This window comes from Acomys russatus, chromosome 1 (assembly GCF_903995435.1).
Source record: "Acomys russatus chromosome 1, mAcoRus1.1, whole genome shotgun sequence".
Lineage (NCBI taxonomy): Eukaryota > Metazoa > Chordata > Mammalia > Rodentia > Muridae > Acomys > Acomys russatus.
Genome location: NC_067137.1, coordinates 45,024,737 through 45,051,314, shown reverse-complemented (window position 1 = coordinate 45,051,314; position 26,578 = coordinate 45,024,737). Strand labels below are relative to the sequence as shown.

At 40.8% G+C, this 26,578-nt stretch overlaps 1 protein-coding gene across 1 annotated transcript in view; it reads right to left on the bottom strand.

Annotated features, from left to right (window-relative positions):
- Cog5 (component of oligomeric golgi complex 5) overlaps nucleotides 1-26,578 on the bottom strand; it is a 303,527-nt gene that overhangs the window by 236,797 nt on the left and 40,152 nt on the right. Inside the window, exon 6 of the mRNA XM_051144712.1 lies at nucleotides 21,184-21,304. Coding sequence (XP_051000669.1) covers nucleotides 21,184-21,304 — 121 coding nt within the window. The remainder of the gene's footprint in view (nucleotides 1-21,183; nucleotides 21,305-26,578) is intronic.

The window sequence follows — 26,578 nt, the reverse complement described above, 5'->3', positions numbered from 1 at the left end:
GTGGATTAAAGACCTCAACTTAAAACCAGAGACATTAATTCAGTTAGAGGAAAAAGTGGGGAAGAGCCTGGGACACATAGGCACAGGAAACAACTTCCTGAACAGTACACCAACAGCCCAGGCCTTAATGTCGACAATTAATAAATGGGACCTCATGAGGCTGAAAAGCTTCTGTAAGGCAGGAGACACTGTCAACAGAACAAAGCGACAGCCTACAGAATGGGAAAAGATCTTCACCAACCCTTCATCTGACAAAGGTTTAATATCCAAAATATATAAAGAACTCAAGAAATTAAACACCACAAAACCAAACAACCCAATTGCGAAATGGGGCTTGGAACTTAACAGAGAATTCTCAACAGAGGAATATCAAATGGCCGAGAAACACTTAAAGAAATGCTCGTCCTCGTTAGTTATCAGAGAAATGCAAATCAAAACGACACTGAGATTCCATCTTACACCCATCAGAATGGCTAAAGATTATTTTTAAAAGGAAGAATGAACGTCAAGAAAAAGAGCTTTTCAGTCATAAGAAACGTTAAGAGCCTATGGATTGATTCTACAGTAAATTGGCAACATGATAAATAAGTAACCAGACATATTTCAGTTCGGAGAGGAAGCTGCTTTCTGAGATAAGACCTTCTCTCACCTACGGGTATAGGCTGGCTGGCCAGCATGCCCAGGGCCCTCCTGCCCCACCGTACTAGCACTGGAGTACAAGTCCCCAGCACTGACTGTTTTGAGGGATCTAACTCAGGTCCTTCCACAGCTCTCAAGATGTGTGCTTAAAAGAAAGAGAAATCCAACCCTTCTGCTCTAGCTGTGAGACCATTAGAGTGCCACCTCACCTCAGGAGACTCTGTCCATCTCTTAATGGCATCACCTCAAAGACTGCTGAGAACTAGCTCATGACATAAGACATTGTACTTGGACCTGGTGATCAACACAGCACTTACCACATTACTGCATAATTTGTTTAAAATGTCATTCAATTATGTGATATAGGCTTTTGTTTGTTTTGGGATTTTTATTTTTGTTTTTGTTTTCTTGAGACAGGGCTTCTCAATGTAGCCCTCACTGTCCTAGAACTCTATTTGTAGACCACGCTAGTCTAGAACTCAGATATCTACCTGTCTCTGCCAACTGGTGGGATTAAAGGCATGAATTGCCACCACCCAGTGTTGATAGTCACATTTAAAAGGAATACATTATAAAAAGGAATTCACTATGACTTCTTTCCTCAAGACATACTTCAGGAACTTCGATTTCACTTTTAAGTATTTTTTATTATCCTCCAATACTCATCTCTACTGTAGAATAAGACTTTAATATTTGATTCTTAGAAGATAAATCTGTGAGAAAAGCCAGGTGTTCCAGTCCATTCTTGTAATCCCTGCTGAGGCAGGAGAAATGGCAGCAATCTAAGGTCAGCCTGAGTTACACAGGGTATCCCATGCCACCCTGGGCTGCAGAATAAGACCCCATCTAGGCATAAAAAGTCCATGAGGAATATATGCATAAAAATAAGAATCACAGGTTTCTAACTGAGAAGATGACAAAGACAATTTTTTACCTGAATAGCCACCTAAAACTCTCTATAATGTTGGAGAATCTTCTTCAGCCTTCTGGCCCAATATATCTGACAGACATATTTGTGAGGCATAACTATTGAGGACTTGCTTACCCTGCCTTGGCAGAATTTGGCCATTGAGTCTGCCTGCAGCCAATCTTGCCCTTTTTTAGCAGAATTCTGTCTATGGTAGAAAGTCTCTAATGGAGCTGAAGACCAGGTAGCTTAGTTTTATAATGAAGCTTAGTTGTTTCGGGGTTAAGATGATTTTAGGTCTAGATAGATGTTTTAAGTTGATAATGACAAGATGTGATGGAGATTAATCTACATTCAGAATTTTAGACACATCAAGATAGGAAAGATGTTTTCTTCAAGGCTATCAAATACATATAGCCAAAACATTAAGAATGTAACATTTATATAATTCCTTATTCTGTCGTGGTTCTTCTTGCTATAGGTAGTTTATTGTATATATATATCAGTAATAATGTAAATGTATATGTAACAAATAATAAATTTTAAAAACAAAATGCTTTTCTAATAAAAAATGACACAGACAAAAAAATAAAAATAAAAAAATAACAACCATTTTCCTAGAACTGTAAATGTACTTTTGAATGCAGAGAAGTAATGCACAACCACAGCCATTTGTGCCCATTGTGATCATTAAAATGTGATGGAAAAAAAAAAGGATGAGAGACAGGGAATCTTTGGGGGCCCTGCTAGATGCCAGGAAAGGGCACAGACAGTCTCTAACTTCTGTCTCATTAAATTTCTTCAACAGTCTTTAGACATGGGAGAGAAGTTGTTCAAATCTAGAGTCACCAAGACAGATTGGGATGGAATTTAAATCAAGGTCTAAATGATTCCTAAGCTCAACTCGTCCTGTCTCAATCTAAATGTCACAGTAGAAACATTTATAATCATTTCAAGTATAATTTTATATTATTTTTTAAATATTTACTTTTTTAATGTATGAGTACACTGTCTTCATTTACACGAGAAGAGGGCATCGGATCGTATTACAGATGGTTGGTAACCACCCTGTGGTTGCTGGGAACTGAACTCAGGACCTCTGGAAGAATAGACTGTGCTCTTACCCACTGAGCCATCTCTCCAGCCCAATTTTAGAATCTTGAGTCTTTAAAGTGTTAGCAATGTATCACTCTGGTGAACGAAGAATTTATGACCACTGTTGTTCTGACCATTACATTATAATAACTAGTCTACAAGTACATATTCAAGAAAAATGTATATAACAATTGCTTTCAGTGAAAATCTTCCTAGCCATTCCTTTTTCTCTTTTATTTTTCATTATTACAGTTTGGCTCACTTTAAAATATCAATTTCATTACTTAGTCTTAAGTGGTAATTTTCTACATCAATTAATTAGGTGGCTATTCGTAAAGAGTCCCAAACCTTGTCAGTAAACAATATGACTGCAAAGTACCTTTTATGTATCCTCTGCCTCAGATAGCCACATTTAGTATATATGGCTAAGACTGGAATATCTGTTTTATTTTTTGAAGAGATAACCCTGAGTATACTTTTCAGCCCTGATCAAGCTGGAGAGTCTAAGTTACCATACGGGGACTCTGTTTTTTTTTTTTTACAAGTCTCATCCCAAATAAAGCTGCAGAACCGTGGTTCTGATCCTTCCCAGTGATGCCACTCTTTAATACAGTCCCTCATCTGTGGTGACCCCCAACCATAAAATTATCTTTGTTGCTTATTCATAACTGTAATTTTTCTGCTGTTATGAATTATAATGTAAATATCTGATATGAAGAATATCTGATATGTGACCCCCGTACTGGCTGGCTTGGTGTTTCAACGTGACACAAGCTAGAGTCATCAGAGAGGAAGGAGCCTCAGCTGAGGAAATGCCTCCATAAGAGCATAAGAAACACTAGCCCTTCCCCATTTCTGTGTGGCTGTACATGTTTGCAGGTATGCATGCATGAACATGTAGAAGCCAGGAGTCAGTGCTAAGCATCTTCTTCAAGCATTCTCCATCTACCTTAGTTTTTGTGATAGGATCTCTTGATGAACCTGAAACTAATTAATTGGCTAGAGGTTGACCAGCAAGCTCTAGGGATCCTCCTATTGAAAGGGAAAATTTTTAGTTAGCATTAAAGCAACCAGAACAGCAGAGCTCTCTAACTCATAAGTGCAGGTCGGCAGGTATGCTAGCCCAAGATCCCAGATGATAAGTCACAAAGAATGCAGAGCTAAGAGACAGAGGCCTATTGAGTGTTCCAGGGACCGGCTGGCCGTAAAAGATAGGGAGGGTACACAAGGACAAATTCCTGAGAGAAACAGGTACCGGGCATGGTCGAGTGAGTAATGAGCCAAGACCCCTCATCCAGTCTTATGGTGTTTGCTTAATTCCCCCCTTAAGGCCCACACACAATGTTCTAGGTTTGAGTTTAACCAGATGTGTCGTTAGCTCAGATAAACATCTACCCTTGGGTTCCGAGAAGAACAGGAACCAAGGAATGTTCCGTGTGATTAAGTCTGACCTTACCCCAGATATGCCTACGCAATTTGCTGATGTTCAAATGTTTGAAACAACCAATCGTGTGTGGCCACGCCAAAACTTCCCGCTCCCCCCGACCTTTGACCATATAAACCCCAAACCCCTGGGCTTCTGGGTCGACCCCTCTGTCTCCTGCGTGAGATACGTGTCGACCCAGAGCTCCGCCAATAAACTACCTCGTGCGTTTACAGCAAGACGGTCGTTTGTGTGTCTTTTGGTGCGCGCCATCTCGAGGCTTGAGTGAGGGTCTCCCTTCGGGGGTCTTTCGCTATCTCTGCCTCCCTGACACTAGAATTATAGGCACATGCTGTCAAGACCAGCTTTTCACATGTGTGTTGGGAATTTAAACTCAGATACTCACAATTGTGTGACAAACACTCTACTGACTGGGCCTTCTCCCCAATCCTCAAGACTTAACACATTTTTAAACTTCTTTTAGAATAGATTTGGGGCAGATGGAGAGATGGTTAGGTGGTTAAAAGTACTGGCAGCTCTTCAGAGGACATGGGTTCAATTCCCAGTACACAAATGGAAGGTTAACAACCATCTGTAAATACAGTTCCAAGGGACCCAACACCCTCTTCTGGCCTCCCTGAGTACTGTACACATGTGGTAAATGACACAAATGAAGGCAAAACACTCAAACATTTTTAAAAAGTAAAATAAAAATTAGAATAGTTTCCCAAACAAAACCTAAATTTGTAAACAAGGCAAAAGCCAACTAATTTCAATTAAGCAAATTAGGAAACTAGAGTTAAACAGCTCACCATTCTCTTTCTTCATCCAAAGTACAAGATTTCTTCAGCAAATACCATTTTGAACCTTTAGCCTCAACAGGAAACTCAATAAAAAATTTTCTGTTCACTGCAATGAAATCCTGATTAAATATGGTCTTATTTCCATTAAGCTCTGGGCTTTGTCCCCAGCTCCACAAAATGGATGTCTCATTTCTTTTCCAATTATCTGTTGAGAGCAATTGCCAACTTCTATCACACAATCTGACTTGATTCACAGCCCTGTTCTTTGACCTCCAACACCAAAAATTGCAGATCACATGTTTTTCATGCCTCATTTTCCTGTCTTCATCATTCATCATCTGACCTGGTTTTTGCCTTCCTCCATTTTTTTAAGCAGTTAATGACTGACAGTGAAACATAAGAATAATGAACAATAACTTCACTGTCTCAAAGCCCATACCTTAGCTATAACTACAAAGTGCTTTTTGCCATTCAAAGCAGCATATTCACAGTTTCTACAAACTAGGGGCATGGACATCTTTGAGGTGACCATTATGATGTCTAAAGCAATCTGTTTATTGAACTTTGCTCATCTAAAGTCAGAAGTCAAACCACTGAGCAAGACACTATTGTTATGGGATGAATTTATTATGTTAATCTCTAGTGCAAGTGTGTTGGTAGGCAAGGCCTTAGGGATATGTTACTCAATCCTAGCCGACATTACAAATTAATACTGCTTTTAAAAGGGCTTATAGGAGTATGTTTTCTCTCTTGTACCATGTGAGAACAGATCTCCCTTAACCCTACCCTTCTGTGTGGAAAAGACTGTAAGCTTTGTCACAGGTAAAAGCAGTCTTGGTGGGCTTTACCCTTGGACACCCCATGGTTACCTTGTGATAGACTGAGTGGAGCCATCCTGGGCCTGGAATTCAGGAAGCAGACTTGGGGACTCCACCTGGACTATTGTTTTTCTAATCGACCCTCAATGGGGGGGGGGGAGAGACAGAGAGAGAGAGAGAGAGAGAGAGAGACCCCCCCCCCCCCCGCCCTTCCCACGTGACACAGGCAGGCGGAGAGGAGAGCAGCAGCAGCAGGTGCAGACCAGGCTTGAGTGCACGTGGATCAGCGAACAGGCTGGACCAGCACACAAGCCAGAGACACCTAAGGACCTGTCCCGTGGAACAGATACCAGAAGGTTCACTCTTTTTTCCCTTTAACCTTTTTCCCCTCTTGTGTAAGCTAGTTGGGTTGTATAATAAAGTTTAATTGTTAAGAAACAGAGCCTACACTTCTGCAACAGTCAGACACAACAAGAAGGAGCTTATGAGATGCCAGTATCTTCATCTTGAACTTCCCAGCCTCCAGAATGATAAAAGGATAAATGTCTGCTCTTTATAACTTACCCAAGCGGCTATACTGTTTAAGTACCACACAAGGGGTTACTACACCATATTAGCACAATGTTGTTAAGATCAAGAGTTCAGTTTAACTGCTCAGCAACTGTACAATTAAATAGGACTGCTATCAATCAGTAAAGTCATTTATTTAAATAAGTTTTATCTAGCAAATTCTTACTTTTCTTAAAGAACACCAGCCTACTTTTAATCAAGGCTGAATAAGCTTCTCAGTGTAAAACAGCACTGTCTTCCCTCTCCAGACTCCTCTCCCTCTGCTTCACTACTTCAAAGTCCCCCAGACCTTGATTCTGAAGCAATTTACCACATCACTCAAGCCATGCTGGAAGATCTCAACTTGGGTAAGACCTGGGAAGCACAGCACTGTCATCTAACAGAAATAAGCAAACTTACTCAAGTGCTCACAAGACAAGAGTAAACTACACAGAGCCAGACTACTCATGACTCTTAATGGCCCACTGAAGACTGTAGGAAGGCTCCTTCACACAAAATTGTCAAAGTGAGTAAGTAGCTTTCAATGAGCACAGTATCTCTACAGCTCTTCTTAGTATCTTAGAAACATTAATAAATAGGGGGAAAAGGCCACATAAAATTTCAAAAACTATCTTTTCAAAATAAAATCATGGTTAGTAGTTGTGGGTTCCAAAAATCAAGTACAAACAAACTGACCAAGTGGCTTCTCTGCTCTAAATTTGACAATATGACCCATTCTTCAATGCAGTATGTATGTGCCATCTCCACTAATGTCACTTCTAGCTCTATTTCAAAGGCAAAGCGGCCATTCCTAACCTATAAAGATCAGCCTCAAAGTAATTCAGATTTACAATGTTCAGCTTACAGACTGGAAGTGCATATGAGAACAGGGAAATACAAATTAACTTAGCCTGATCTCTCTAATGGCCCAGCAAACTGGTCAAGCACAGTTCCCTGCAGATAAGTGCTAATCTAGATAAAGCACTTGTAAAAACATGCTATCTGATATCAATATTACAAAGCTAAGGTAATTAAGCAGAGTTAATACTAGCAAAAACACAGGCATGTATTTCAAGGGAACAGAAAACAGGCAATAAATCCACACATATAAGCAGTTAAGTGATCTTCAGAAGAGGAGACTTCACAGAATACTTGAGATTGAGTGACACACTGCAAAACTGTTTTTGGTCATAACACTAAACATTTAGAAAATCCAGGGAGCAGGCGGCAAGATCTAAGTACTCCAACTGAAGACAGAAACACAGAAACCGAAATGGGTATGTTCAATAAAAGGCAACACACTAACTAATTCAGCCCCCTAGAAAATCTTAATCCTCCTACTCACCCAATTACCTCAATGACCCTATCCTATGAATGTCATAACAGCAACCAAATTTCAAAATGTGTTTCGGAGGGGACAAAGGCCAACAAAGTCAATCAATAACAAAACAGTAAGTATAGATGCATACACTTTGTCACAGATTTGAGATGCAAGATTCCACCCCTTCAAGGAAACAAAGATCTAGTTAATGTCCTCTCGAAGAACAGATGTGAGCAGACACTCAGGAACAGAACTGACAATTTCTGCCATTTTTCTCCAGAAACATATCTGGATAAATCCGAAGAGTTAACAAAGTTAGCAAAAACATATACCATAAATTTTTCAGTATTACCTATAAAAGCAATCATAACACCTTAATTTCTATAAGATATGTGACAAGGCAGAACTCTGGACCATTTCATTCTGAGCATCACATCTTCTTGATGAATATCCTAAAATAAATTATCCACAAGATGTATGTGTGCATTTAAAAAAAAAGTTCAAGTATTTTTGGAGTTTTTGTTTTTGTTTTTCTAGTTCGATCATTAAAAAAGAATAGGTTCTAGCGAATGACTTTGCCAAGTATAATTTTCCAAAATTATTTTTCCAAAGTGAAGTTGTGTTTATTTTACCATTATCAACATAGAAAAAAATCTGGATCACCATTCCTAAACTCAGAATGGAATCCTAGGTGTGATCATGAGAACCTTATTTTCAGCATAATCATGACATGGTATGTGATAGAAACCCTTCTAATCATCAAAAACTTCAAGTTCCTACCACATAAATTAAAACAAATGAATAAATCTGGTCCTATTTTATTAACATATCTCTCAAAATGTCATACCTGTTCACATTACACTAACTTGCCAAATTCTGTAAATACAATTACAATTGTAAATTGACACTGAAGCCTGCTAATGTAATACTACGCTAATTTCATTTTACCACACCCAAGTGATTAAGAACAAAAAACAACCTATTTTCTTCTCACAAAGAAATGAACCATAAGAGCAATGGGATTCAGACAACACACACACCCACCTGAGCAACATTATAGAGTCAGGGCTGCACCTACACACCCACCTGAGCAACATTATAGAGTCAGGGCTGCACCTACACACTCACCTGAGCAACATTATAGAGTCAGGGCTGCACCTACACACTCACCTGCATAACATTATAGTCAGGGCTGCACCTACACACCCACCTGAGCAACATTATAGAGTCAGGGCTGCACCTACACACTCACCTGAGCAACATTATAGAGTCAGGGCTGCACCTACACACCCACCTGAGCAACATTATAGTCAGGGCTGCACCTACACACCCACCTGCACAACATTATAGAGTCAGGGCTGCACCTACACACTCACCTGCACAACATTATAGAGTCAGGGCTGCACCTACACACTCACCTGCATAACATTATAGAGTCAGGGCTGCACCTACACACCCACCTGCACAACATTATAGAGTCAGGGCTGCACCTACACACTCACCTGCATAACATTATAGAGTCAGGGCTGCACCTACACACCCACCTGCATAACATTATAGAGTCAGGGCTGCACCTACACACTCACCTGAGCAACATTATAGAGTCAGGGCTGCACCTACACACCCACCTGAGCAACATTATAGAGTCAGGGCTGCACCTACACACCCACCTGAGCAACATTATAGAGTCAGGGCTGCACCTACACACCCACCTGAGCAACATTATAGAGTCAGGGCTGCACCTACACACCCACCTGAGCAACATTATAGAGTCAGGGCTGCACCTACACACCCACCTGCACAACATTATAGAGTCAGGGCTGCACCTACACACTCACCTGCACAACATTATAGAGTCAGGGCTGCACCTACACACTCACCTGAGCAACATTATAGAGTCAGGGCTGCACCTACACACCCACCTGAGCAACATTATAGAGTCAGGGCTGCACCTACACACTCACCTGAGCAACATTATAGAGTCAGGGCTGCACCTACACACCCACCTGAGCAACATTATAGAGTCAGGGCTGCACCTACACACTCACCTGAGCAACATTATAGAGTCAGGGCTGCACCTACACACTCACCTGCACAACATTATAGAGTCAGGGCTGCACCTACACACTCACCTGCACAACATTATAGAGTCAGGGCTGCACCTACACACTCACCTGAGCAACATTATAGAGTCAGGGCTGCACCTACACACCCACCTGAGCAACATTATAGAGTCAGGGCTGCACCTACACACTCACCTGAGCAACATTATAGAGTCAGGGCTGCACCTACACACCCACCTGAGCAACATTATAGAGTCAGGGCTGCACCTACACACTCACCTGAGCAACATTATAGAGTCAGGGCTGCACCTACACACTCACCTGCACAACATTATAGAGTCAGGGCTGCACCTACACACTCACCTGAGCAACATTATAGAGTCAGGGCTGCACCTACACACTCACCTGCACAACATTATAGAGTCAGGGCTGCACCTACACACTCACCTGAGCAACATTATAGAGTCAGGGCTGCACCTACACACTCACCTGAGCAACATTATAGAGTCAGGGCTGCACCTACACACCCACCTGAGCAACATTATAGAGTCAGGGCTGCACCTACACACTCACCTGAGCAACATTATAGAGTCAGGGCTGCACCTACACACTCACCTGAGCAACATTATAGAGTCAGGGCTGCACCTACACACTCACCTGCACAACATTATAGAGTCAGGGCTGCACCTACACACTCACCTGCACAACATTATAGAGTCAGGGCTGCACCTACACACCCACCTGAGCAACATTATAGAGTCAGGGCTGCACCTACACACCCACCTGAGCAACATTATAGAGTCAGGGCTGCACCTACACACTCACCTGAGCAACATTATAGAGTCAGGGCTGCACCTACACACTCACCTGAGCAACATTATAGAGTCAGGGCTGCACCTACACACTTACCTGAGCAACATTATAGAGTCAGGGCTGCACCTACACACCCACCTGAGCAACATTATAGTCAGGGCTGCACCTACACACCCACCTGAGCAACATTATAGAGTCAGGGCTGCACCTACACACCCACCTGAGCAACATTATAGAGTCAGGGCTGCACCTACACACTCACCTGAGCAACATTATAGAGTCAGGGCTGCACCTACACACCCACCTGCACAACATTATAGAGTCAGGGCTGCACCTACACACCCACCTGAGCAACATTATAGAGTCAGGGCTGCACCTACACACCCACCTGAGCAACATTATAGAGTCAGGGCTGCACCTACACACTCACCTGAGCAACATTATAGAGTCAGGGCTGCACCTACACACCCACCTGAGCAACATTATAGAGTCAGGGCTGCACCTACACACCCACCTGAGCAACATTATAGAGTCAGGGCTGCACCTACACACCCACCTGCACAACATTATAGAGTCAGGGCTGCACCTACACACTCATCTGAGCAACATTATAGAGTCAGGGCTGCACCTACACACCCACCTGCATAACATTATAGAGTCAGGGCTGCACCTACACACTCACCTGAGCAACATTATAGAGTCAGGGCTGCACCTACACACTCACCTGAGCAACATTATAGAGTCAGGGCTGCACCTACACACTCACCTGAGCAACATTATAGAGTCAGGGCTGCACCTACACACTCACCTGAGCAACATTATAGAGTCAGGGCTGCACCTACACACTCACCTGAGCAACATTATAGAGTCAGGGCTGCACCTACACACTCACCTGAGCAACATTATAGAGTCAGGGCTGCACCTACACACTCACCTGAGCAACATTATAGAGTCAGGGCTGCACCTACACACTCACCTGCACAACATTATAGAGTCAGGGCTGCACCTACACACCCACCTGCATAACATTATAGAGTCAGGGCTGCACCTACACACTCACCTGCACAACATTCTAGAGTCAGGGCTGCACCTACACACCCACCTGAGCAACATTATAGAGTCAGGGCTGCACCTACACACCCACCTGAGCAACATTATAGAGTCAGGGCTGCACCTACACACTCACCTGAGCAACATTATAGAGTCAGGGCTGCACCTACACACCCACCTGCACAACATTATAGAGTCAGGGCTGCACCTACACACCCACCTGAGCAACATTATAGAGTCAGGGCTGCACCTACACACCCACCTGAGCAACATTATAGAGTCAGGGCTGCACCTACACACCCACCTGAGCAACACTATAGTCAGGGCTGCACCTACACACTCACCTGCACAACATTATAGAGTCAGGGCTGCACCTACACACCCACCTGAGCAACATTATAGAGTCAGGGCTGCACCTACACACCCACCTGAGCAACATTATAGAGTCAGGGCTGCACCTACACACTCACCTGAGCAACATTATAGAGTCAGGGCTGCACCTACACACCCACCTGAGCAACATTATAGAGTCAGGGCTGCACCTACACACTCACCTGCACAACATTATAGAGTCAGGGCTGCACCTACACACTCACCTGAGCAACATTATAGAGTCAGGGCTGCACCTACACACCCACCTGAGCAACATTATAGAGTCAGGGCTGCACCTACACACCCACCTGAGCAACATTATAGTCAGGGCTGCACCTACACACCCACCTGAGCAACATTATAGAGTCAGGGCTGCATCTACACACTCACCTGCACAACATTATAGAGTCAGGGCTGCACCTACACACTCACCTGCATAACATTATAGAGTCAGGGCTGCACCTACACACTCACCTGAGCAACATTATAGAGTCAGGGCTGCACCTACACACCCACCTGAGCAACATTATAGAGTCAGGGCTGCACCTACACACCCACCTGAGCAACATTATAGAGTCAGGGCTGCACCTACACACCCACCTGAGCAACATTATAGAGTCAGGGCTGCACCTACACACCCACCTGAGCAACATTATAGAGTCAGGGCTGCACCTACACACCCACCTGCATAACATTATAGAGTCAGGGCTGCACCTACACACTCACCTGCACAACATTATAGAGTCAGGGCTGCACCTACACACCCACCTGAGCAACATTATAGAGTCAGGGCTGCACCTACACACCCACCTGCATAACATTATAGAGTCAGGGCTGCACCTACACACTCATCTGAGCAACATTATAGAGTCAGGGCTGCACCTACACACCCACCTGCATAACATTATAGAGTCAAGGCTGCACCTACACACTCACCTGCATAACATTATAGAGTCAGGGCTGCATCTAGGTATGCCCAAAATTCTGAATAGTATCTATCCTATTTCCTCATTATCAACTTAAAACATCTATCGAGGCTACATTGTAATTTACTGTTAAATATGCCTTTTTTTCGTTTTGAGGTCTATGTAGTCCTGTAGTCCTGGTCTGGAATTCATTATATACATCAAGCTGGTATGGAACTCACAGAGATCCTCCAGCTACAAAGTGCTGGGATTAATTAAAGATGTGCCTCACCATACCCATCTTAAAATAGCTCAGCAATCCCAGCACTTGGGAAGGCAGAGGAAGGTGGATCTCTGTGATTCGAGACCATCCTGGTCTACAAAGCAAGTTCAGGACAGCCAAGGCTATACAGAGAAACCCTGTCTTGAAAAAGCAAAAACAAAAACTCAGCGAAGCTTTACTACAAGAACCATTAAGTCATTAACTGGCCCAATCATAATTTGTTGTTTAAACATGGTATATTATAAATAATGCATACTAATATCTTATATTTGGTTTTAAACATGAGGTGATCATACTTCATTCAGAAGCCATTCTCTTGTTTTCATTTAATATGTCATCATTTAGGTTTAGCTTTACAGTCAAGATAATCTTAGGAAGCAGAATGAAACTGTAAATTTTTTCCTGAGTTTTAAGGAAAGCAGTATAGTAAGAACCTTGGTTTCTTTAAAAACACAGAAATGCTATGCGAATATGTTTTTGTTTTAATACCAGCTGTGGGATATGGGGCTGCTTCAGACTGTCCACAGCCACCAACTGTAATTTGTCTTCTGATCTAGCAGGGATGTGCCTTCGCCAGCAGAAGGCAGTTTGTGTTTGGAATTCTGCAGAGGGTCTATCAATGCTGGAGCCCTGCTGTTCCCCTACTGCGCTGTGCTGAGGTTTGTCAACTTGTCATGCACAGAGAGATCAAATTTGACCCACGGAACCCCCCTAATCAGCAGGAAGTAGTCTAACGATATCGACACCACCTTTCCCTCTATATTTGATAGATACATCATTTCAAAAACTAAAATATGCTCAAGATAAAAAAGTAATTTTTTGAGCTGGGAGTGGTGGCGCACACCTGTAATCCCAGCATTCCAGAGGAGAGGCAGATGGATCTCTGTGGGTATGAGACCAGCCTGGTCTACAGAACGAGTCCAGGACAGCCAGGGCTTACAGAGAAACCCTGTCTCAAAAACACAATAAAGAAAAACAAAAAAAGTAGGTTTTTACTTGAAGATACAATAGTAGACTTTTTTAATGAAGAAAATTTGTATTTTAGCTAAGAAAACATCAATATTGCATAGTTTACCACAATAACCTGTAAATTTGGAGTATCAAAACACTAACCAATTTGTTTTAGCAAGCAGTATTAATAGGAAAATCATTCTAACACTCAAGATAAAATGTATGATTGAAATTTAGGTAACATTCAAAAGTTCTACCCTTGTCTAGAAAACAACTAAAAAATCATATATGATTTTAATTGGTGGCAGAAACCTAACCTTGTATAGACAAAACAAAGATGGTCACTAGTGGGAAGCCTAAGAAATTCAAACTATGGCTCAAGAGATTAGCAGTTGCCTAAAAAAACGGCTCCTCATGACTCAAACCCTTCACTGTATATTACAGGTAAAGTAGTCAATAGCAATATGAAGAGGTCAGTTAGCACCAAACATCTGACCAACAGCAGCTTTAACTGACTTAGCCCAAATTACAAAAAGGGTTTTGATTATGAATCTGTGTGTTCATTTCATCTACAAAGACAGAAAAATCCTACCACTTTCAGCTCAAAGGCTAGCGTTTATCTCACAGCATGCAAACTTAGGTTTGCAGACTGTAACCCAGCAACAAGCAGCTGCGGGTTAGATAGAAGTGTGCTGGAAGGACTGGTTTCCAGCTGGTGGTGCTACTGAGAGGTGACTGGTCAACAGAATACTATCATCATCAAAGGGTTGATTCTGAAGGAACTATCAGATGGTGAGGTCCAGTTAGGGTCCAACTAGGGAAATAGGTCACAGAGAGCTTGTTCTCAAAATCCACAAAACACTGTTGATTATAATTTCATAATGCCAAAATATCTGTCCCAGAGTCATTCTTATCCTCCACTTCTGCACATGTTGTGTGTGAAGACATATGATCTTCAAATGAATGTGCTTTTAGTAACATGCCAACCGCTATACATGAAGAGACGTCCTTCCAATATGAATAGATGTGAGTTCTCAATTAAGTCTCGTAGGCTCTTTGAGCTAGGCTCTGTGGCCTCCTTACTTGCTACAGGTAACAAACTTCATCTTTTGTCTCTTACTTGTGGTTAGTGGCTCTGTACACACCAAGGAGTGAATGCAGTGGGTTCACATATGTTTGGTTACATAATGAGAACCAGTACCACACAGATAGAGACACTGATAATATTGGAAATATTCTCATCACTGAAGTGTGATGTGATATGTGTATATAACTGTAATAGCAGCAGAAAAATGTTATTAAAATATTAATTCCAATGGATTAAGGAAATACATTCTCTTTCTTCCTAACAATGGCAAGATTGATCAAAATTGAACACTGGTAAAAGTGAAGACGGCTTTGCAAATACAAAATCATAGACTTATAACTTTAATTCCTTTTAGACGTTTTACATTTTATGTGTGTCTCTGCCTGAGTTTCTGTATGTGCAACATGTACAAACAGGTACCCACAGAGACCAAAAGAGGATGTTAGATCCTCTACAACTAGAGGCAAAGATGGTTGTGAGCTACTGCATGGAGAGGCTGGGAACCAAATCCAGGTGCCTACAAGAGCAGCAAGCACTCTTAACCATCTGCACCCACTCTATCCCGAGAGATTTAAATTTTTAGTACATACACGTTGGATGGGATAAATCATGAGCTATATTTTCTCAGCAACATTTTAACATTTAGTATTTATAAAAAATGTTCAGTAAAGCCAATACTACATTAGAAAAGAGGTTTGAAGAACACATCACTATTTGCCTTACCATATCTATTGGTTCTAGAACATAATATTTTTTAAAAATTGTTCCTATTCTTAAATATGATGGATTGTCATTGAGAATAAATTCTGTACTGGCTAGCCTTGTATATCAACATGACATAAGCTAGAGTGATCCGAGAGGAAGGAGCCTCAGCTAAGGAAATGCCTCCTCCTTGAGCTCCAGCTCTAAAGCATTTTCTTATTCAGTGATCAACTGGGGAGGGCCCAGCCCACTATGGGTGGGGCCATCCCTGGGCTTGTGCTCCTGGGTTCTGTAAGAAGGCAAACTGAGCTGGGCGTGGTCGTGCACGCCTTTAATCCCAGCACTCGGGAGGCAGAGGCAGGCGGATCGCTGTGAGTTCGAGGCCAGCCTGGTCTACAAGGTGAGTCCAGGATGGCCAAGGCTACACAGAGAAACCCTGTCTCGAAAAACCAAAAAAAAAAAAAAAAAAAAGAAAGCAGGCTGAGCAAGCCATGTGAAGCAAGTCACTAAACATGCAGCACCCTTCCATGGCCTCTGCATCAACTCCTGCCTCCAGGTTCCAGATCTGCTTGAGTTCCTGTCCTGACTTCCTCCAGTGATAGACTATGATCTGAAAGTGTAAGCTGAATCAACCCTTTCCTCTCCAACTTGCTTTTTGGACATCATGTTTTCATCACAGCAGCAGAACACCTAAGTAAGACAAATACATACATTAAACCCAGGGACAATCTTTGTCTGTGTTTAGTGACTACGACTGATACATTTTACTGCATAAAAATCATAAATTTTGCTGAAATAAAAAAATTGAGACTTATAAAGCAAAGCTAAGAGCTGATACTAGAACTTTTACACCCTACGTAGGAACACACTATGAAAACAACACTGTAGTGCAGCCTGGGACTGATAAGTGCCTTCCTCGGCTATCATTAGAGAAGCGTCCTCCTGAAGCAGATTGGAAACAAACACAGAGACCCACAGACAGACATAATGAAAAATGAGAGACCCTGGAACACTTGGCCCTAAACAAAATGTCTCCACTAAATCCCTCCAGTCAGGGCTCAGGAAACTCTGCAGAAGAGGAAAGAGTGTGAGGGCCAAAGGCAACGGAGGCCAAATCAACAGGGTCTCAACACACTTAAGAACTCACAGAGACTAGGACAGCATGCACAGGGCCTGCATGGGTCTGCACCAGATGGGGTCCTAGAGCTGAAAGGAGAGGTGGGCACATGACCCCATCCTTAAGCCAGAAGGTGTCTCCAATTGAAAACCATTTGCACAAGAAAATTTAATTTTCTCCAAGAGAAAACAAACTACTCTTAAGGGTAGGCTGCATGCCCAACAGTATATTGCCAAGAGATAACAAAATCAGTGGCATCTTTGGAAGTTCCTTATCTCATAATGTCATGTCAGGGCTTTTCTTTTTTCTTATTCTATCATAGTTTTTATTTGTATCTTTTTAATTTGTTTATATGTTTTTCTCCCTCTCTTTACCCTACAGGTCCTCTCTGTATATATTATGGCTTCCAGGTCAGTGTTTTAGGGAATCTCCTGAGTGTGAACTGGGTCTCTGCATCTGTGCCTTCTCTTGGGCTCCTATCCTTCTGTTAGTTTCGTCCTATTCCAGTGTGTCAGTTTTCATCTTATCTCATTTTGTTTCATCATTATCCCTGACACTCCTGTTTATTTTTTAATGGAAGACAGAAGGCAGGGGTGTTCCTGATGGGATGGGAGGTGGGGAGGAACTAGGAAGAGTAGAGGGAAGGGAAACCTTACATAATCTGAATATATTATGTGAGAAAAAAAATCTATTTTCAGTAAAAGGGAAAAAAACAATAAATAATAATTTAGAAAAAGGAAAACATGGTAAACAAAACAAATACCTAACAATGTTTCCCAGGAAAATATGACTTCCACTGAATTATTAAAAATGCACAGTGTGAGCTGGAGAAATGTCTCAGAGGGTAAGAGCACTGGCTGTTCTTCCATAGATCCTGAGTTCAATTCCCAGCACCCACATGGTGGCTCTTAACCATTTACAATGAGATCTGGTGTCCTCTTCTGGTATGTAGCTGTACTTGCAGACAGAACACTGTATACATAATAAATAAATAAATAAATAAATCTTAAAAAAAAAAAAGGCACAGTGTAAGAGCTGTTGAGAGCCCACTAGCCACGTTGTCTGTAGTGCTGCCCGGTCTCACAGCTGGGTTTTACTGAAGGAAATCTTGTCATGTCATATGAAGAGGTAAATGTGTCAGAGGTGTTTTGTGTACAGCTTCCATTCTGCTATAAAGTCTGCATGGCACGTGGAATCTTCTGTTCCCTGACTACTCTGTCCTTACCCTCTGTAGTCTCTAGTCTCTCATTCTACTGACATGCAGCATTATCTGAAAGAATATATATGAACATATATGATATGAATATATTATGCTATATATGTTATTGATTTTGTAAAGCCAGAGCTGGTAAAAAGACTCCAGGGAAAGGAATAATACACATATGAACTCACATAGCCAGTGACAAGACTTGTACATGTTCAAACTGCACAAAATCCCAGAACCGAGAAGAGGAAGTAGACAAAAAGCTAAGCAGGAATAGACTGTCATTTGACACCTGCTGGAAAAAGAATAATCAGTTTTTCCAATGGAGTGTCACTGGGTTTATCAACCACACTACAGAGCAGACCCTATGCCCAGGAGAAGCTGGTAAACACAAAACACACTCCATGCTTATTTAATTTGTTTCACCTCAGTTTTGTTGTTGTTGTTGTTTTACTACTTGGGTTTTTTGTTAGTTTTTTGTTTTAATTTTCATTTTTAAGAGAGAGAAAGAATATGAACTTCGGTGAGTAGGAAGGAGGAAAGGAACTGAAAGGAAGGCAAAGAATATGATCAGAAGCGGTAAAAGGGGGAAAAAAGCACAAATGACAAAAATTAAACTTAAAAGCATTACATACAAACATATAATGTACTATTTTTAAATTTGTTAATGTTCTTAACTGAAATAGAACTGCATCACTGTCCCTTTCTTCTCTCCCTCCAAACCCTCCCATATACCCTTCATCCCACTCTACCATTCTCCTCTTACTCTCAAATTAATAGCCACTATTCCTTTATTGTTACACACATGTTTATGTTTACATGTATGTGTGGGAGCGCAGATATATAGTATAATCTTCTAAGTCCAAATAAAAAAAATCAAGCAGATGACACACACACAATAAATTTAAAATTTAAAAAAAAAAAAAGTACCTTTAAGAAATATCACTCACTGCTTTAAAAATTAATTTTTTTAATAAAGTCGGGTCCCTTATTTCTTTTTGTACATTAGGCCATGAATTCGTATGGAATGGGCTCTAGCAGCTCAGGCTCCTTCTCATCAGTCCTCACACAGTGTGCTGCTCTGGGTGGCGCAGGCTGGCGCACGAGCTGGACCCAGGTGCCCTTCTCCTTGGCTTCCTCCTTCTTCTGGTCGTTCTCCTGCATGTGCTTCAGGAAGATGTCCCTGCTCGTAGAGCGCTTGACATGCTCAATGCGCACATTGATGCTCCTGGTGAGAATCTTGCTCTTAACCTGTTTGTTCACAAGGATGCCCATAGCATGCTGGGAGACACTGTAGACTCTTCCGGTTTTGCTGAGGTAACACTTATGGGGCATTCCTTTTTCAACAGTGCCCATTCTCTTGATGTCTACAATATCACATGTATGTGGCCAAAGGAACAACTCCATGTTTCCTAAAAGACCTAGCAAGTTCATATAGCGAGTGTCCCTCCTCTTTCCCTTTGTGTTTGTTATTTTAGCGAGTTAATGGAAGATGCTGCCAAGGCCAAAAGACAAAAACTAACTTTTGATATAATATATTCCAGGATAATTAATAGCATAGTGCCAAGATGAGCCTAACTAATGTCTATATTTAAGCATCACACAACTGTAATATTGAAGCATGATTCTGGAAGACTACTGTACCTCTTTGGTCAATAAAATATAACATAAACATTAGAACAGTGGTTCTCAACATTCCTAATGCTGCAACCCTGATCAAGCTGGAGAATCTAAGCTACCATATGGGGGGGATCTGTTGTTTTACAGGTCTCTTCCCAAATAAAGCTGCAGAGCATTGGGTCTCAGCCTGCCAATGATGCCACCTTTTAATACAGTCCCTCATTTTGGTGGTGACCCCCAACTATAAAATTATTTTACTGATATTTCGTAACTGTAGTTTTGCCTTTGTTATAAACTGTAATGTAAACATCTGATATGCAAGATATCTGATATGTCTCCCCAAAGGGGTCAGGATTCACAGGTTGAGAACCACTGTACTAGACCAAGACTTTGCAACTGTATAAGAAACAGAAAAAGTCAGAAAGAACATGTCAAACACATTTTCCTGGTGTTACTTTGGCATAATCGTGCCACCAAGAATAAGCAAACCATAGATATTTAAGCATACATAATCAAAGACCTTCTGAATCTATAAAGGATTTTCACTTCTTAAAAATTACTGGGTGCCCATTGAAAACAAGAAACCCAACAAAGTCTCATCAAAACCTTTTCTATGTGTACTCACTATCTATTCAAACTTTGCCCTGAAAAATATGGAACTTGAAGCCTGTCATCCAGCAAAACTCTGAACTGTTGAATATCAAGGGCCTAGTTTAAATATCTAAGAAAATAATGAATAAAGACATCTAGACATCTCATCAACATGGGATTTATCACCTAAATACACAGCATTTCTCCTGGATATTTGCTCCATAGAAATCACAACAAAACCTAGCAACAAGCATCTACAGCCACTCTATTCATAATTACCAAACACTAGAAAGAACTCAAATTCTCCTTCAACCAGTGACTCAAAAGACAACCCTCATGACAACACAGAATGTATTCTAGCAAACTGCCAGTATACCCAACAATCTGAATAAATCTCAAAGGTATTTAAAGCTGAAGATGAGAAGCCAGCATCTTTTGAAGCATTTTAGTCATGGGTTTTCTGACTCCATTTATGTATCACTATTAATAGACAAAACTATAATGATAGAAAAATTGTGGTGGCTGTCATGCTAGATGATAAGCAGTTTTCAAGATAGATAAAAATAAAAGTGTTTGTAACATGACCGTGATCATGGTGACTCAAATTTTATGTGTAAAAATGTATACACACCTGTTCATCAAAAAAAAAAATCCAATTTTACTATAAGATCATTACTAAAGTAAACATCACTTTCAAAACATCTAATTTTACACACCCTTTCTGAAGAAAAACATTGCTTACAGCAAAGTTATAAACAGCCATTTTTAATTTTTTTAGTAGTATTTGTTGATAGTGATAACAAATGTCAAAAAATCAACTCAGTAAAAACTGTCAAACTTCCACCAATTTTTAATCATGAAAGGACTTACCGAGTTCATTGAGACTCTGCGCAGCTTTTGATATCTCTCTACTTCCTCCTTGCAGTTGTCCCTGGAGTCTCTTACTGAGATATAAGATGCGAATTATTCTCCGAAGCAAATCGCAGGCCACCTGTCCAAGTATCACAATATTAAGAAAGTACAGTAAGAAGCTGGCTATGAGAGACAGCTCAGTGGTTAAAGAGCACTGACTGCTCTTCCAGAGAACCAGGGTTCAATTGCCAGCACCCTGCTCACAACCATCTATAAGTCCTATTCCAGGGGATCTGACACCCTCACACAGACATACATACAGTTAAAACACCAAAGCACATAACATAAAATTTTTTAAAAAGTACAGTAGCTCCAATGAGGCTCCATTGTGATCATGGTTAATCTGCGAAGCTTTCCATTATTTCCAGATGTGAAAAGAGCTGTTCAGCCATTTCGTTTCCCACTGGGTACCCTAAATAACCACATATCTTTAAGGAACATTCACAACTCCAGATTTAACCTTTACAACAAACTCTAACTTATCCCAAATAAAGCAAATTTGAGATTGAGGTACTGTGAGCTCTGTCTGGCTTCACATTAATTTAAATGGAAAGGTTCAAAAAGCTCCAATGCTAAGACTATATTTCTATGCAATTAAATCGCATATGTGGGGTGATGAGCACACATCAGTTCTACTTGCCTGACATCCCCAGGGGATGGCAATGCGCAGCACTAGATGACACCTGCCCTGCGTGGCATCCCATTCTGCCTCCACTCCAGCTTCTCTGTCCTCAGTGTCTAGGGGAATAGTCTTTAAAACTCTCCATTTTACTAATCCTTAAAGGATGAATTATGTTTATCTGCTTGGATTTTCCTAATGAATTTTATCAAGAAGTTGAAAAGAAAATTAGTGAAGCAAAACTCAAAAAAAAAAAAAAACTATTACTTTTATATCACTTCCTACTTCTAATGTAACTGAAGTTAAAAAAGTAAATAAATAAATCTGAATGTGTGTGCACGCTGTATGCAGAAACTGAGTGCAGAGCTGTTGCGTTGAGGACACTGAGGTGGAAAAAACCAGCCTGAAGTTGATCTCCAGCCTCCACAGTGACAACAGAGACGATCTATGCTGCTCATCACTATCATCTTTGAACAGCCCAAGGCTACTTGAAAAGCAAGGACATTTTACTAAAACTCTAAAATGTATCTGTCAATAAGAAGTAAGGAGTCCAGGGGCTCTGGAACATAATGGTTAAGTGCCTGGAGCACAAGCTTCAAGGGCTGAGCCTGGACACCCCTGTTACCATCAGCTCATAAAAATCCAGATCCCAGCACTGTGGAAGTGGAGTCAGGAGGATTCCTAGGGATTCCTGGCTCTTGCTAAAGAGTTGAGCTCCAAGTTCAGTAAGACCCCATCTCAAAAAAATAAGGTGGAAAGGAATGGAAGAATGCACCAGCCACCTCTAGCCTCGTATGTATATACATAAATGTCCACATACACACAAAAGAATTAAAAGCTCCAGGAAAATGACATCACTAAATATCCAGGTATAAACATTCTTTTACATGTAAACATAGAACATACTATCCCAGCCACAATCATATACTCACATAGCGCATGCACATACAATATACCTTATTGACAAACATATGTAGTCAGAGGCACTCAAGTAGTAAACATGTTTACTTAACTGTTTTTTATGTAACCATATGAGAAATAAGAATTTTCACATAGAAATTGAATGTTTGGACATATTCATCTTTATTATTTAATTTATTTATTGGAGATAAGATCTCACTATGTAACTCTGGCTGGCCTGATACTTGTTATATAGACTAGGTTGGCCTTAAATGCAAAGAAATCTACCTACCTCTGCTCTCGAGTGATAGGATTAAGGCATGCACCACAACAGCCATCTAAGATCTTCATCTATTAAACATTATTTTCTAAATATATAACATAAGCACAATTTAAAATTCAAAACATAAAAAGGAGCAATGCTGAAAAGTCACCCTCATATCTCTATACTCCAAACTATGATCTCAACTAAAACAACCAAAATTACCAGTCCCTTGTTTAACCAAAAATTTTTTAATATATTTATTGCACCAATCAGCCTGGCAGAACTGGCACATTTCGATAAACAATGTGGAACCTAGAATCTTTCACAAGCATTCTGGGACTCTAACTACATCATGGGGAGAAATACCGGGTGTTACCTTAGGTCAACTAAAACTGTTGGTCTAATATGACTCAGTCCCACCCAATAAAGATAATGCCTCCAAGCATAAAAGTTTCAAATCTTTTTCTAATGCTTTACTCTTAACAATCTTATTCACTGCCCGCTACAGAACAGGCTGCTATCTTCATTTCTGTAAAAACTGCCAAAAAGCCAACTCTTAATCAGTTTCAATTTTGCACGGTGGTCTCTCAAAATCTACTTCAGGGATTTATTTTCTTAAAAATAGTTTTCAACAGTCCAGCCCTTTTTAAAATAAACTTTGGTGCCTCTGCACTTACAGATTAGTTAAATTTTCCCAGAATAGCATTAATAAAATCCTTATTCAACAAGTCTTAGCTAATATAAAAGCCATCAATTATTACCATTTCCCTATATACATCCCTCCCCTATAATCAATTTCCTTTCCTTGTATTTTAGGCTTTCACTAATCATAAAACATTATAAGTCACACTCACAGGCTTATAGCTAAATGCAGTTACAACCACAACACAGTAAAAACAGAATGTCGGCCAATATGCATTCTGTCTTATCTGCCACTATTCATCTCTTGCTCTACCTGAGAAAAACCATTTTTTTTTTTATGGTGATAACTTCCTTATCTTTACCCATGGATTTGTTACTGAATTAAATAAATCTTTCACCCTCCCTCCCTCCCTCCCTCCTTCCCTTCCCTCCCTCCCTCCCTCCCTCCCTTTCCCACTTGCTCCTTCTCTATCTCCCCTGCCCCTTTCTACCTCCCTCCCTCCCTCCCTCCCTCCCTCCGTGTGTGTGTGTGTGTGTGTGTGTGTGTGTACATGTTCTTCCTCCAACCTAAAAAGGGTTTCTTAATATCCGCTAATGATAGCCAGCGGGGGATGGGACATTGATAATTTTGTGGGGTTATTTCTTCCATTATGAAAATATGTATTTAAGCATCATGACAGACTCTCAATTTACTGTAGCCTTCATCTTTACTGATGACCAAATGGAACAATTTGAGCTAGTTAAAACCCCTAGGAGCAAGCAACTCTCTGCCTTACCATTCTGCCTAAAACTAAGAGATTTTTCATTTTCATGATCAAATATTGTGAAATAACTGGTCACTGGGAACATTTTTGAATTGGCTCTGAAGCTCCTTTGTTACAGACCTGGCAGCTATGGTGGCTGGCATAAATGTTTCAAGGTCATTTTATATATTTTATGTAATTCCATCCTGGAATACAACCTGGAATCAAAAATTTCTCAGAGGGATTAGTGGCGCACACCACTAATCCCAACAGGCAGAAGCAGGCGGATCTCTGTGAGTTTGAGACCAGTCTGGTCTACAAAGTGAGTCCAGGACAGCCAGAGCCACACAGAGAAACTTTGTCTAGAAAAAACAAGAAAGCAAAAACAAAAACAAAAATCCAAAAGCAGGATGTCAAGATCACTCTTGACATTTTATACTTTCTCATTAACTTTTCCTATAGACATGAGCAGCAAATTTCAGAACTAAAATATAATATAAATATTCATTTGATTCATTCTAGAATACAAATAAAACATTCTCTGATTAAAACTACGCATATACATACATACAAATGTACATATATATAAGGCTTATGATATTTTTAAATTAAATTAAAATATCTCAACTTCACACTGATACTTTCCAACTCAGGATCAAAAGTACAGGGTGTTTAACCTTCTATCTTCCATCTATCTTAGACATTGAGAGTTGTGGCTCTTAAGGACATAGCAGATTAATACATTTAAAATAACATAATTCATTTGTTTGGTTGCACAATCTACAAAAAGCAGTATCTAATTAACAAAAAAATTACCATAATATAGAGCCAGAGAGGCTTAGTAACAAGGAAAGTTCAAGGGAGGACCCATGGATCTACCTGAGAAGGGCAAACAGAATAGATTTTTGTGGATGGAGATGAAAACAGGAGGAACCGGCCGGGGGGGGGGGGGGGGGCAGGGAGAATGGAGGAAGATTGTACTGGGAGAGACAATTGGAATTGGGGGGACATTTGGGGACCACATAGAAATGTAGTAGAGTGGAAACTCCCTGCACTCTATGAAAATGACCCTAGCAAAATCTCCTAATAATGTAGGATACAGCGCCCAAACTGGCCAATGAAATGATTTCTAATGATATTCTACTATAGATCAGTGCTTAGCAATTGTTATCAAAAGAGCATCATCCAGCAACCAATGGGAGCAGATGCAGAGATGCAAGCAAAACACCAGGCAAGGTCAGGGGAACACCACAGAAGAAGAGGGGAAGAACAATCTTAGGAGCCAGCGGGTCAAGGGCACCATGAGAACACAGCCACAGAATCAACTAATCAGAACTGACAGGAGCTCACAGAGACTGAAGAGACGATCACCGACCCCAAATAAATCTGAGTTATGTCCTTTGCATACATCTTATGGTTGTGTAGCTCGGCATCTTTATAGGACTCCCAACAATGGGGTAAGTGTCTCTGACTCTTTTACCTGAGCTTGGGACTCCTTTTCTCCTACTGGGTTGCCACATCCAGCCTTGATATGAGGCTTTGTGCCCTGTCTTATTGTATCCTGTTAGGCCATGTTTGGTGAATATCCCTGCGAGCGTGCTTTTTTTTTTTTTTTTTTTTTTTTTTTTAAGAGAAACAAATGAGGAGTTGATCTGGGGAGAGGGGAGATCTGAGGAGAGAGGGAGACCTACAGTTGTAATGTAATGTATGAGATAAGAATAAAAGCTTTAAAAAAATCCCCAAGTCTTTACACCTGTATTTCTCTGACCATTTTGGTTGAGTTATATAATTTGTCTATTGGATTCATAAGGCTATGTTACGGGAATAATATTCTTTGCTTTCTTTTATGCTGATGTGAGTCTCTACACTTGAGAAGAAGTTCAACTATAAATCAATTATCTACTAGTCCATAAGAAACCAGCACAAAATTTAGTGGTTGAAAATTATTTCGTTCTCTATCACTTGAGAATTAAGAAATAATTAATGCTGTGTTGGTCTGACAGCAGAAGAAAGCATCACTGATACATCAGGCGTAACAATGTCTCCATGCCTGTTAGATCCATACAGGTAGCATGGGCATCCTCAGTCAACGATGGTCCTAAGGCAGTCAGGCTTCTTATGTAGATGTTAGCTTTTGTAAAGCAGAAACCAAAGCTGCTACACCCCCTAAAAGATATGCCTCAA